Here is a 14,657-nt window from a genome sequence, read left to right as displayed (position 1 = left end):
TTGTTTCATTTGCAAATGACACTAAAATAAGAATGATAGTCACTGAAAAATTACAGTGAAAAACAACAATACAGTGGAACCTCAAAAATCGAACTGCTCCCAACACAACCAATTATGTAAGTATATTTTTGTAAGTGCTTTTATAAGCGTATTTTTGAGGGTCTGAAATGGACTAATCTAATTTACATCATTCCTGATGGGAATAAATTCATTCGATCACCAAATAGAACAAAAACAACAGGTAAAAGACTTGGAAATAATTAAGTTAGTTACCTTACTAACAATAACAACATACCTGCAGAGGGTTTCAAGGGTCAACGTCCCCTAAGGCCCAGTCTCAGACCAGGCTGTTACTGCTGGCCACAGTAGATAACAACAGCCCAGAGGAGGAGGATGATGGGATGGGTATTGAGACCTTTCAAAACAAGGGAAATAATAACAATGGTGACACTTCAAATCACTAGTGCTCAGTGCTGACGGCCCCGTTCAAAGCACGAAATTATGTCTGGCCTTGAACAAATAGAGATCGTTTATAGCCCACATAGAGCCAGTAAAACATTTAAGGCAACACTGTATCAACAAGACTATTCAACCTCTTACCACTGCCAGAACAAGTGTACAAGTCTTCAACATAAAATTGGACAAGTATCATCTTCACCAGATCCTATATCAACCAGGTTGTCGGACAGTGGGTCTCCGGCAGCAACAGCCTCGTTAACCAGACAAGCACCAGATGAGTCTGGCCCAAGGTTGTGCTCCGAGAGTACCAGAGTTCTCGAGAGGGAACGATGAGCCCTCGGTATCCCTGAGAGTGGATACCTCAAATCGGTGACCGTGGAAATTGGAGTCTGATGGAGAGTGCGTGACGACTCGCCTGCCGAAGGATCTAGCCATTAAAATGGCACATCGCTCAAGTGTTCTCCCGATATTCAACCGCCAGAGCACTAGTGGCCGTGCTCTCTCGCTCGAGAGGCAAGGTCTCGGAGGATCGTGTGGTTGCGGCCTGAGACTACCTCGTTGGTCGTTGTGATTCTTCGTGGCACTCGTATGGGTGAGAGGGTTGTGATCACTGTAGATGGCAACCACACAAGATGACTGCAAAAAAAAAAAAAAAAAAAAAAAAAAATGCTCCAGCACAAATATCAGGGCTAACTAGGACTTCCTTTTCGATGGTGGAGCAGGCCCATCGATGGGTCCAATACTTGGCTCACTAATATGCTATAGGCTGCAAACACTGCCCTTCAGACGCTTGTAGTAACGCTGCCCCGATTGCCGACTCTCGGACGTCGACCTGGAACGCACAACATTTTGAAAAATCGGGAGATGGTGGAATGAGTACGGTTCGTAATGCGTGTTTTCGTTGCATTTCTGGAATTAGAAAAGCCGTATGATAGGGTGGATAGGGGAGCAACGTTACAATCGTATGGAATAGGTGGCAAGTTACCGAGTCCTACAGTTTATACGAGCACACTAAGGCTTAGGGTGTGTACGAGAGGGGTACATTGCTTTCCGGCAAATGCTAGTGTTGGGGAAAAGGGTGGAATTAAATTATGAGAAATTAAATACAAAATGGGAGTTGACACAGTTAGTTACTTTTTGCTGGTGATACTATGCTTTTCAGAGATTCTAAAGTGGCAAATGTTAATGGACAAGTTTCAAAGTGAACATAGATAAAGATAGGTTTATGAAACAAGAGGTGAACCACAGAACTGAACGAAAAAAAGGTATTCGTGCATTGAGGTATCTGTGGAGACAGAGACCACTATGGAGGCAAAGAAGGGAATGTAGTAGAGTATAGTAGTACCAGCACTCTTATATAGGTGTAAAACATGGGTTGTAAATGGTGCAGCAAAAAGGAGGCTGAAGGCAGTGGAGATGTTATGTCTAAAGTACAAAGTTAAAGGTGAACAGATAAGAGTAAGGTGATGAGGGTATCAAACGATTTACACGAGGAAAAAACTGGATATCACATTGGAGGGAGTATGGAAATGGATATGTTCAGATATTTGGGAATTGATTTGTCAACAGATGGGTTTATGAACAACAAGGTTAACCCAACAATTGATGAAGGAAAAAAGTTAAGTGGTGCATTGAGGTGCATGGAAATAAAAAACATTATCCATGGAGGCAAAGAGGGAAATGTACTAAACTATAGTGGTACTAACACTCATATAGGTGTGGGAATGCTGCAGCCAAGAGGAGGCTGGACGCAGTGGACATGTCATGTTTAAGGGCAATGTGTGGTGTATCTGTGATACGGAGAATTTGTCATATTAGTCAGAGGGATGAGGGGGTTATTGAGGTGATTTGCTCATTTAGAGAGGATGGAGCAAAATAGAATAACTTGGAGGGTGTACAAATCTTTAGGGGGAAGGATGGGTAGTGGTCATTCTAGGAAAGGGTGGAGGGAGGGAGGGAGGTAGAGAGATTGTGTGTGCAATGGGAATACAGCAAAAGTGTTCAAGATAAATGGTTTTTGAGACCTGACAAGCTTGGAATGTGAGCAGTATAATATTTTGCAAAGGCGTTTAGGACGACCAGTTAACCAGACATAAAGGAACGGTTTGGAATATTTGTTGTTTGGAGTGACATCTGAAAAGACAGTGATTATGTGTGAATGATGGCAATGAAAATTTTTAATGATGAATTTGTTTCTTTTCTGGAATTTTTTCAAAATTCTGGGATGTAATTGATTAGGCAGAGAGCTCCATCAAGCCTAGCATCTCTATACAGGTATGTACTAGTTTTGATGCCGATTAATACAGACTTGTAAGAGGAAAAAACATCGTCTGAGCTCGAATCAAAATGTGCCAAAATTACGGTGGCCCCTCATTTTTCGTAATTAATCCGTTCCGGAGTGTGTGACTATTGTCGAAACTGATGAGTTGCAAAACCATTTTTCCCATGAGAAATAATGTAAACACAATTAATCCATTCCAAACACCCAAAAGTATCGACAAAAAAATTTTTCTGTTTACCTTAAAGTGATACATCTGCATGCACAAAACAATAAACATTCAACATGACAGTTACCTTCATTGAAGACTGCTGCTGCTGCTGTTGTTGATGGATGCAAGACATGGAGAAAGAAGAGAGGTTATTGTTTGGAAAGGGAAGGGGGTCCATAAGGACTCTAGCTACCAAGTCCTTATCAGGGGTCACTTCTCTAGCTTATAGATTTACATGCAGAAAAGAATGACAAATAAATTTAAAGCACTAATAAAATGGATAAATGAACATTTAACATCACACTAACCTTCATTCAAGACTTGTTGGTGTATGGCAGAGGGACACGAGACGCCTTAACTGTTGGAGAACGACACCGATATCAACTCGACAGCTTATTTATCTATCGCAATTCAACTAATACGACATAAGAAACAATATTAATAACATAAAAACATGGAATATACTCTAAAATGAACAAGTCATTACGTATGTCACGACTGGTGTTGGGTTGTTGTTGGGCATATAATGACCACCGAGAGCATAAGCCATACATAATAGTGGTGAAGGCTGCAACTGAGGCGGCGCTGTTTCCTGTAGCCCCATACAACTCCAACAGTATTGGAGGAGTTAGTCAAATTGCTGAATCACTGAAGAAGGCACCCTCTACCACTATCACAACTGCTACCACCATCACTACCGCCCTCTACCACGATCACAACTGCTACCGCCACCACTTTCCTGTTTTTCTACAGACTTTTTCTTGAATTGTATCGTGTTTCTCGCATTCTTTACCAGAGGGCTGGCACTAGAAGCTTTCTTTGGAGCCGTGGTACCTTATTTAGCAGTTGTAACCACTAAAACGAATGGAATATTATGAAATGTATTGTATAAACGGGCGAGATCGTCCTCCCTCACTCGTAAGTAATGGCACACCGGCTGGGAACGGAGCATGGGGCCGCTCGAGGCATGGGTGCACGTCTGGGATGAACGACCGCTTGCAAGTCGGACGACGATTCGCGAGTCGATGTTCCGACAAAAAACGTGTTACGAGTTTCAAAAATTACAACTTCTGATGCTTACGAAAAACGAGGGACCACTGTGTATGATTTTTATATTCTTAATCAGTATCAATAATAGTGCCTGTATAGTGATTTTAAATATTTTTTTAAAATCCAGCCAAGTATGGCTAAAAATGCTAGACTACAGTCTGGCGATTTTTGGGTGCCAAATATTTTTTTTTCCTCTAAAAATGGAAAGTAGGTTCAATGGAACTTTGGCTAATCAATTATTTATCTTAATGAGCTGAACAGAAAAATCATATTACATATAAGAAAGGCAAGCTGGTGAAGAATACTGTACGCTGGGGCTGTGGTTGGAGAATAACTCCAGGGTAGGGCTGTGGTTGGAGAATAACTCCAGGGTAGGGCTGTGGTTGGAGAATACTGCAGGGTGGGGCTGTGGTTGGAGAATACTGCAGGGTGGGGCTGTGGTTGGAGCATATTGCAGGGTAGGGCTGTGGTTGGAGAATACTGCAGGATGGGGCTGCAGTAGGTGGATAATACAAAATTATTATAATACAAAATCACACATTCTAACCTTTGCAAGAAATAAAAATTTGTATATAAGGAAAGCTTTCACTGTGTTCACACTCCAGTAACTGATGGAAGCCAGGAGACAAACTGGAGAACAATACAGTAAATGCTCTGTATCATCAACTTTCAAAAACACCAAACAAAATCTACTGTATAAATTGCATTTCTCACTTATACTTATACTGTATATACACTGAGGAACTTTAAAATGTTGATGAAGAGATGGAGGCAATAATTTCACGCAATGGCCAGGGACGTATAACATCTTTCACCAGTCGAGAAAAGCAGCACGTGAGTGTGGGGGAGGTGCACGAGGCATTACATACAGTGAAACGGGGTAAAGCAGCTCGAACCGACGGGATCGCGACAGAAATGTTAAAAGCGGAAGAGGTGGGAGGGGGGGTTGTACGTACGGCTGGCGGGTCTAACGTACGTTCACAAATGTGCCGATATTATTTCGGTAGGCCTGATGCAGTGTTCCTTCTTTCTTATGTTCTTGTCCTTTCTGAACCTAAATTTTTTTTCCAACTTGAAACCATTGCTGAGAGTCATGTCTTGGTTAGATATTTTTAGCATGTTGTTTGCATCCCCTATATCTGTTCCTGTTTTCCATTTAAGCACCTCCATCATATGGTGTGCCCCCCACCCCCTTAATTCTATGCCTTTCTAGACTGCAGATTTGGGGCCCTCTGTCTATCTTCTAGCCTTGCATGGGCCAGCAGGCCAACTAGTGCTTCTTTCTTTTGATCAATGACATGTTTTAATCTGTGTATCAGTTTGGATAATTTTGATCTAATTTCCCATTTTGGAACACTAGTATGTAGTTTGAGCAGCTAGAACTAGGCTCTGAGAAATATCAGAAACCATCACCAGCTACCCAAGTCAGGTCATTCCAGTTCAACCCACCCAGGTAATTTGTCCTGTGAAATCTTCCAAGTGGAAGTTAGGGTCTGACTTGATTGTGGTTATTAGGGTAATTCAATGATGTCTTGAAAGAGTGATTCGAAATTGCTTTCCCCCATGTTCATAATTAAAAACACGATATTTAGAGATTCCTCGTTGGCAAGAACCAAGTCAAGCAGGTTATTTCCTCTAGTAGGTTCTGTCACTGTTTTAAAAAAGAAATTCTGACTTGTATAAAGTAGAGATTCCTGTCAAGTTGCTCTAATCAATTTTTGGTTAAATTTTCCCATTAATGCCATATTTTCAAATCTAGAAGCCTTACGAATTTCATCCCATGCCGGTTTACTGCACGTCCTATCGAGGTCTGGAGGTCTGTAAGTTACGCCCGAGTTGAGTTTTTTTCCACTACTTCTTGCCCACATCAAGGATGGAGGATGTCTAGGATATTTTTAATCTTATTCTGTGCCTCTACATTCCTCAAATACCTCAGATAAGAAAGTAGATTCGTAAGGCAGGAAAGCCTCGTTGTAAAATTGTCCAGAGATTCGTCGATATCTTTGAAGGTGGCCTCTAATTGCTTGGGCAATTTATTCCATCCATTTTCAAAACAATGCTTTAGCAAATAGGTAGCTATCTTTAAATTATAGACCAATCTCCCTTGTAAACAGGTATCACATTTGCAAATGTTGTAAGGGGAATTTAGCAAAACTTGGTCTTTTCAACATATCACTGTGAACTGGTCTGGTAACAGTCGCGGATGAATGGAACAGAATCCCGAGTACAGTTAGGGGCTAAAATGTGTAGTTTTAAAAATAGGTTTGATAAATGCACGAGTGGGTGTGAGTTGGACCCAATTAGCTTGTGCTGCTATGTCAGTCGCCGTGTTCGAGTGAGTGTGACCCAACCCAACTAGGTCGGGTGCGTTGGCTTAAGCCGGTAGGAGACTTGCACCTGCCTCGCATGGGCCAGTAGGCCTGTTGCAGTGTTCCTTCTTTCTTATGCTCTTAAAATGGCAAATACGATGCAAATTTATAAAGCTGGAGATAGGTCAACTTTGAATTAAGAAAATTTCTTTGTGGGGCAAATGGTTTTTTTCCAGTGTTGTGGATATAGAAAAGTTGTGAATTGTTTAATGGTTTGACTAGATTATTATACATTGGCTAATTAATTTGAAATTAAAATCTACCCATTGTATTTGAAGTAATTCCTGGTTGCTCTTGAAGGTGTCGTGATTCTTTTAATTCAATTCAAGTTAGGTTCTGTTCCAAAATTACAAAGTATCTCTTATGGAACCGGAATGATATTAAAAGTGAAGCTTGACTTAAGGATGACAGGTGATAATAACCTCGCAAAACTGAAATTATGCTGTTTTATACTAAATCTAAAAGTCTTTGTACGTAACTTATTTAAAGCATTTCTTTGGCAGGTTTTGCAGGACAGAAGATAGATAGATGTGTTAGGTCTCCAGTCAGGTCAGGTCAGGTCAGGTCAGGTCAGGTCAGGTCAGGTCAGGTCAGGTCAGTCAGTCAGTCAGTGTCAGTCAGTGTCAGTCAGTGTCAGTCAGTGTCAGTGTCAGTCAGTGTCAGTCAGTGTCAGTCAGTCAGTCAGTGTCAGTCAGTCAGTCAGTCAGTCAGTCAGCCAGTCAGCCAGCCAGCCAGTCAGCCAGTCAGCCAGCCAGCCAGCCAGCCAGCCAGCCAGCCAGCCAGCCAGCCAGTCAGTCAGTCAGTCAGTCAGTCAGTCAGTCAGCCAGTCAGCCAGTCAGCCAGTCAGCCAGCCAGCCAGCCAGCCAGCCAGCCAGCCAGCCAGCCAGCCAGCCAGCCAGCCAGCCAGCTAGCTCATAGCTCAACTAAGTTATGCTGATTGCATAGAGATTATGAGGTTAAACTTGCAAGAGAATCAAAGACTAACCCAAAAGGATTCTTTCAGGTATACAAAAGTAACATCGGGGACAAGACAGGCCCACTCAAAAGTTACTCGGGTCAGCTCACGAACGGCGACAAGGAAATGTGTAGAATTTTTAACACGTACTTCTTCTCGGTTTTTACATGGGAAGATACTAGCGATATTCCAGAAATAATAAATTATGTAGAACAGGATGATGATAAATTTTGCACAATTAGGGTCCTTAGGCAAATAGGTAAATTAAAACCTAACAAATCCCCAGGCCCTGATGAACTGTATGCAAGGGTTCTAAAGCAATGTAAAGAGGAGCTTAGCAAACCTCTGGCTAATCTTTTCAACATATCACTACAGACTGCCATGCTGCCAGATAGGTGGAAAATGGCAAATGTGATAGTACCTATTTTCAAAGCAGGTGACAGGTCCTTAGCTTCAAACTATAGACCAATAAGACTAACCTCTACAGTGGGAAAATTTATGGAATCAATAATTGCCGAGGCAGTTCGTAGCCACCTTAAAAAGCATAAATTAATCGAGGAATCTCAGCACGGTTTTACAAAGGGGTGTTCCTGCCTTACGAATTTATTAACTTTTTTCGCCGAGGTGTTTGAGGAGGTACATCATGGTAATGAATGTGATATTGTGTATAAGTCAGCAAGTAAGGCTTTTGACAGGATCCCACATCAGAGACTACTGAGGAAAATTAAGGCGCATGGAACAGGAGGAGAAATTTTTTCCTGGATAGAGGCACGGTTGACAAATAGGCAGCAGAGGAGAGTTTGCATAAATGGGGAGAAATCAGAGTGGGGAAGCGTCACGAGCGGTGTTCCACGGGGGTCAGTGTTGGGCCCCCTGTTGTTCGCAATCTACATAAATGACACCGACGAGGGCATGCAGAGCGACGTAAGCAAGTCTGCCGACGACGCCAAAATAGGCTGTCGAATTCGTTCCGATGAGGACACTAGAGCGCTCCGAGATTTGAAGAGACTGATGCAGTGGTCGGATGAGTGGCAGATGCAGTTTAATATAAATGAATGCAAAGTTCTAAATGTTGGACAGGAAAATAACCATGCCACACAAACTAAACAATGTAGATCTTAATGTTACGGGTTGCGAAAAAGATTTACGAGTTCTGGTTAGCGGTAATCCGAAACCGAGACAACAGTGCATAAGTGTTTGCAATAAAGCTAACAAAATCCTTGGCTTCATATTGAGAAGCGTAAATAATACGAGTCCTCGGGTTGTTCTTCAACTCTATATATCCTTGGTTAGGCTTCATTTAGATTATGCTGCACAGTTTTGGTCACCGTATTACAGAATGCTTAGATTCCACTCGCACGACAGGAAAAAAGACTTAATTATTGCATCTATTAAAGAAAGAGGTATGCATAAACGAGTGTCTCGCCAAAAAACGTCAGAACCTCCTGTATAGAGTCGGAAAACTTGAGCGGGAGAATAATGACACAATACACCAACGCTTCACATGGGATGGGAAAATTCTACTTGGGAAAACAAATGTAGGCCAACTGTACACAATCACGGACGAGAACGATCTATCGCGATTTCTCGGGGTTGGACAGTGTCCGACCTAAAAGCCTACGTGTAGTGTATGTTTTGCTCCATTATTGTACAAATTTCACAGTACAATCTCTTAGTAATAATCAAAAAATCAACTACCTCGGTAATGTGATTTTACTAGTAAGCATAAGTCACCTTATATTACATAATTTTCTTAATTACTACTATTGATTGCTTAAATATTTGCTTCATTAATACTTTCTTGTCCATATTACAACCTCATATTTCTTTAAATACTATTAATTGCTATTACTTACCAAATTTATTATCAAATACCATTTTTACTATCAGTACAATTTACTCTTAACATTTTTGACATTATTTTAACTACCATTACTTGTTTAATTACAATAACCTGTTTTAATACCACATTTACTATCTTACAGTAGTTCCTTACTCTTAAATACCTTGTACTGCCAATTAAGCTCTAGTATAACTACCAGTCCAATATTGAATCCAAATAACTCTTCTTAAAATTTAGTACTTGAAATAAACATTTATTTTTATTTTTATTAATATTTTTTGTAATCTTTATTACTTACTCAAATTTTATTAAACACCATATTTACTACCAGTCAATTTTACTTTTGTACATTAATCATTATTTTATACTTTTCTTTACCATTTGTTGCCAAATTTTCAAGTTTGTATATTCTATGTTAACATTTGTCCAACGGTCAGTACTGGCACCTGAACATACTTCTGGAGTGAAAAAATATCGTTAACCGGGGGTCCACTGTATTATCCTTTGTACCATCTTACTATCATATTATAAACAAGTTGCCATTTTTATTTTTTTTTTATTCTTTTGGCACATTAATTTGTGCATTTTATCTTGTCAATTTCAATCTAGTTATAATCTTGTTCTTGTTAACAACTTATATTAGACCTTAGTGCAATTGCAAGTGAGAATCTTGTACCATTTTAATTTGTATTTTTATTAGTTTATACCTGGTTGTACTTTAGCTCATTCTAGCTCAATACATAGACAATACCAAATTCATTATATTAGACCTTAGTGCAATTACAAGAGTGAGTCTGGTGCTATTTGTAATTTGTATTTTTATAATATTAGTTTATACCTAGTTGTACTTTAGCTCATTCTACCACAACACACAGACAATATCAACTTCATTATGTTTATTTGTGACTATACACTATATGACCAAAGTGCTTTAGCTATATACTTGTCCAAACTTCCCACTACTACAGATACCAGTATTAGAACTCGCCGCACAATACGGGATATAAATAACCGCTATTTAAACCTAAAAGATGAACGATCGCGTCGACCCTGATCTAAACCTCCGTAATCTAACGCACAATCCAAACTTATTGGAGAGTAATTGCCTTTATTACACAGCATCACAAGCCAGAACTATCCTAAACACTGCTCAAAGTCTATCAATTCTTAACTACAACATCAGGTCCTTAAGCAAACACTATGATGACCTCCTGGCACTCCTTGAGTCACTAAAGACACCTTTCTCCTGCATTATTCTTACCGAGACCTGGCTTAAGCAGGACACAATAGATATCTACCCTCTACCAGGATACACAGCAATCCACAACTGCAGACCATACCAAGTTGGGGGTGGTATTGCAATCTATTACTCTAACCAACTATCTTGTATTAGCACCGCTTGCTTTAGTAATGAATGCGGGGAATACATTTTTGCTAATTTTCCTGTAAAAAACCTTAAGACGCCTATAACAATCATTGCCATTTACCGGATACCCTGCACAAACATCCCAAATTTCAGTGAGAATCTAAAGGCACTTGTAACAAACAGACAAATGAACAAGCACTGCCTTCTCTTAGCTGGAGACTTCAATATCAACCTTGGCCAACCAGATGATCAGCCTGTAACTGATTTCGTCAATAATACGAACAACACACTTCTCGTACCGACAATAACTAAACCAACCAGGCTGACTGAGATGAGTGCAACCATAATAGACCACATATGGACCAATATACTAGCCCCCCCCCTTAAATCAGGGATAATCACAGACAGCACTACAGACCACTACCCAACTTTCCTCTTAACAAACATTAGTGAGCCGCCACCGCCGCCGCCACCACTCGAATGCAACAGTTTCATTTAGACTCCGTGATGAGGCCTCAAGAAGGAATTTCACAGCAGACCTAGAGACTGTTGACTGGCCTACAGAATTCTCCAATGCCAATGGTATTGACGACTGGACAGACATTTTACTTAACAAAATACTTAGACTATACGACAAACATTGTCCTATATAAACGAAACACATCACGAATAAATGGCTTGGTTGCCCATGGCTAACCAGCAGCATTCTGAAATCCATTGATAAGAAACACAAATATGAAAAGCAATATAGACAGGGCTTATTACACAAAGATATTCTCAAACAATATTCATCAGTTCTCACCAAATTAATAAAACTCCAGAACTGCAGACACATTCATCACTTTCAAAACTACAGTTAGAAAACATCTTGTCTCCCTGATACACCCCGTCAACTAACTACATGAAAACCACCTGGTGGTTCACACTTACACTCGCTCACCCATTAACTATAAACACAGAAATACGAATCTTAATCTTAAAATAATGAATCCTAACTGACTCACGAAATCGTAATGACACGATTGCAAACAAACCATACCACGGGCGGGACTTAAACCCGCGGTCAGAGAGTCTGGAGTTTCACGACTCTCTGACCGCGGGTTCAAGTCCCGCCCATGGTATGGAATCCTAACTAGTCATAAGTTTGCCTGTGATACTCCAATATAGACACTATGTATTGTGCCAAAACAAAAGTACAGTGGACCCTCGACCAACGATGGCATCGATTAACGATAAATCCGACTAGCGATACATTTTAACGCAAAAATTTTGCCTCGACTAGCGCTAAAAAACTCGACCAACACTATTCGTTCCGTCTGAGACACGTCCACTTCTGGCCAGTGTTTACAAGCCAGCCAGCCATCGCGGTAGCTTCTAAGCATACAATCGGAACATTTCATATTATCACAGCCTTTTTAGTGATTGCACCTGCAAAATAAGTCACCATGGGCCCCAAGAAACCTTCTAGTGCCAACCCTACACCAAAAAGGGTGAGAATTACTATGGATATGAAGAAAGAGATCATTGCTAAGTATGAAAGTGGAGTGCGTGTCTCCGAGATGGCCAGGTTGTACACAAAACCCCAATCAATCATCGCTACTATTGTGGCCAAGAAAATGGCAATCAAGGAAGCTGTTCTTGACAAAGGTGCAACTATGTTTTCGAAACTGAGATCGCAAGTGATAGAAGATGTTGAGAGACTGTTATTGGTGTGGATAAACGAAAAACAGATAGCAGGAGATAGCAACTCTCAAGCGATCATATGTGAAAAGGCTAGGAAGTTGCATGAGGATTTAATTAGAAAAATGTCAGCAACTAGTGATGATGTGAGCGAATTTAAAGCCAGCAAAGGTTGGTTTGAGAGATTTAAGAATCGTAGTGGCATACATAGTGTGATAAGGCATGGTGAGACTGCCAGTTTGGACCAAAAAGCAGCTGAAAAATATGTGCAGGAATTCAAGGAGTACATAGTGAAGAATTGAAACCTGAACAAGTGTTTAATTGTGACACTGACAATGTTGTTCAACACTTTAGGAATGTCATAAAGGAACGGGAGGTACAGGCCTCTATGGACAGATATGTTGTGCGACAGAGATCCAGTGACTCTCAAGCTGGTCCTAGTGGCATTAAAAGAACAAGGGAAGTAACCCCGAAAAAGGACTTGCCACCTCAAGTCCTAATGGAAGGGGATTCCCCTTCTAAACACTAACACCATCAACACTCTCCCCTCCTCCCATCCCATCAATCATCACCAGATCTTCAATAAAGGTAAGTGTCATGTAACTGTGCATGTCTTCTTCAGTTTGTGTGTATTAAAATTAATATTTCATGTGGTAAAATTTTTTTTTTCAATACTTTTGGGTGTCTTGCACGGATTAATTTGATTTCCATTATTTCTTATGGGGAAAATTAACTCGACCAACGATAATTTTGATTAACGATGAGCTCTCAGGAACAGATTAATATCGCTGGTCGAGGGTCCACTGCATTCACATTGCTAAACTCACAAACTATAATGTAGTCACTTAGCCTTAATACCATAATCTGTAATAATTTAAAGTTAAGAATTAATCCAAGTCTGGCCGAAATGCCTAGCCATGCTAGGTGTCCTAGTGGCCCCCTCTGTAATTAGTATTTTAAAACATGTAAATCACACAATATCCAAAATCCATAAACCCTGCTTTGTAATCCTTATAGAGAATACGCTTGATTGATTGATTGACTGAATGCATATAAATGCTCTGGAAAACATACAGAGGAGGATGACAAAGTTGATCCCATGGATCAGAAATCTTCCCTATGAGGATAGACTGAGGCCCTGAATCTGCACTCTTTAGAAAGGCATAGAACCAGGGGGGGATATGATTGAGGTGTACAAATGGAAGACAGGAGTAAATAAAGGGGATGTAAATGACGTGCTCAAAGTGTCTAGCCTGGATGGGACTCGTAGCAATGGTTTTAAGTTGGATAAATTCAGATTCAGGAAGGATATAGGAAAGCACTGGTTTGGTAATAGAGTTGTGGATGAGTGGAACAAACTCCCAAGTACAGTTATAGAGGCTAAAAAGTTGTGTAATTTTAAAAATACGTTAGATGAATACACGGGTGGGAGTGAGCTGGACCTGATTAGCTTGTACTACTAGGTCAGTTGCCATGTTCCTTGGGTGAATGTGACCCGACCTGACTAGGTTGGGGCATTGGCTTAAGCCGGTAGGAGACTTGGACCTGCCTGGCATGGGCCAGTAGACCTGCTGCAGTGTTCCTTCTTTCTTATGTTCTTATTATTTATACAATTATTACAACATTGCATAAAAGTAAATACGTAATCTATTTTTTGCCGTGAATAAAAATTCATTATGTGAATAAAAAATCAAAATACAATTCATTTGTAAAGCCTGAAAATGTAACTAATAAACAGAGGAAATGTTTGTTAGTTTAGTATCAGGAAAATTATTCAAAGATACTAGGAAATACTATACAAGTCACTGTTTACTTAACTCTGATTTGTAGAGATTGTGCAACAAAGCACACATGTGCAGTACATTGTGGAATGTACAACAGGTGTGCTTCGACTTCCAGATAGCGGGTTGGTAGTACTGATGATGATATCTTGGTAGAATGGCACTTTTGACTGCTGGAGCTTCTTTGGCCTCTTCTATAGTATTAAAATAATGGGAACAGCATGGAGAAGCACAAAACGATGCAGGAAACTCTGCAGATGTGGGAGATATCAGTGAAACACAGAAAAGTGGTTGGTTTGTTTGCAATAGTGTCATTACAGTTGTACAGTGCACTCCAGAAAAAACTATATTCATTGATTTACTTTTGATACAGGTGTTGCTCAACATGAAATTGTCTCTATAGTATAAGAGGCAATTCCCTCAAACTACAATGTGTACACAAATGAAGCAAACTCTTCCCACACAAAAGTGTCCTTGGCCCTCTTCATTTACATAAGCAACCTATCGCAACTACTCAGAACCACACTGTTTTCTTCGGTCGTGCTAGCCAATACCAAATTACAGAAAATCTACTCTAAATATTGACAAAACCTACTTGATACAGTTTGGAAACACACATGTCCCTCTTAACATCACAAAGCTCACAGAGGGAAAATTCTTACAAA

The 14,657-nt window shown here is 40.2% G+C and overlaps 1 protein-coding gene across 8 annotated transcripts in view; it reads right to left on the bottom strand.

Moving 5' to 3' along the window:
* Positions 1-221: 221 nt before the first annotated feature.
* The window catches only part of LOC128698339 (uncharacterized), a 29,093-nt gene continuing 14,657 nt past the window's right edge, over positions 222-14,657 (bottom strand). For 4 of the 8 annotated variants that reach the window (XR_011394614.1, XR_011394613.1, XM_070104478.1 and 1 more), the window contains 3 exons: positions 14,030-14,243; positions 4,274-4,491; positions 222-1,291 (listed from right to left, as the gene is read on the bottom strand). Coding sequence is in view for 6 of the 8 variants with exons in the window: in XM_070104478.1 (XP_069960579.1) it covers positions 1,242-1,291; positions 4,274-4,491; positions 14,030-14,243 (482 nt within the window). In the remaining 2 variants the exon portion in view is untranslated. The remainder of the gene's footprint in view (positions 1,292-4,273; positions 4,492-14,029; positions 14,244-14,657) is intronic. The other 4 variants (XM_070104481.1, XM_070104480.1, XM_070104482.1 and 1 more) reach the window with 4 other exon arrangements.

The sequence above is a fragment of the Cherax quadricarinatus genome, chromosome 92 (genome assembly GCF_038502225.1).
Source record: "Cherax quadricarinatus isolate ZL_2023a chromosome 92, ASM3850222v1, whole genome shotgun sequence".
In the NCBI taxonomy this organism is placed as follows: Eukaryota; Metazoa; Arthropoda; class Malacostraca; order Decapoda; family Parastacidae; genus Cherax; species Cherax quadricarinatus.
The sequence above is the reverse complement of the archived record's forward strand: the minus strand, read 5'-3'. Positions and strand labels throughout refer to the sequence as shown.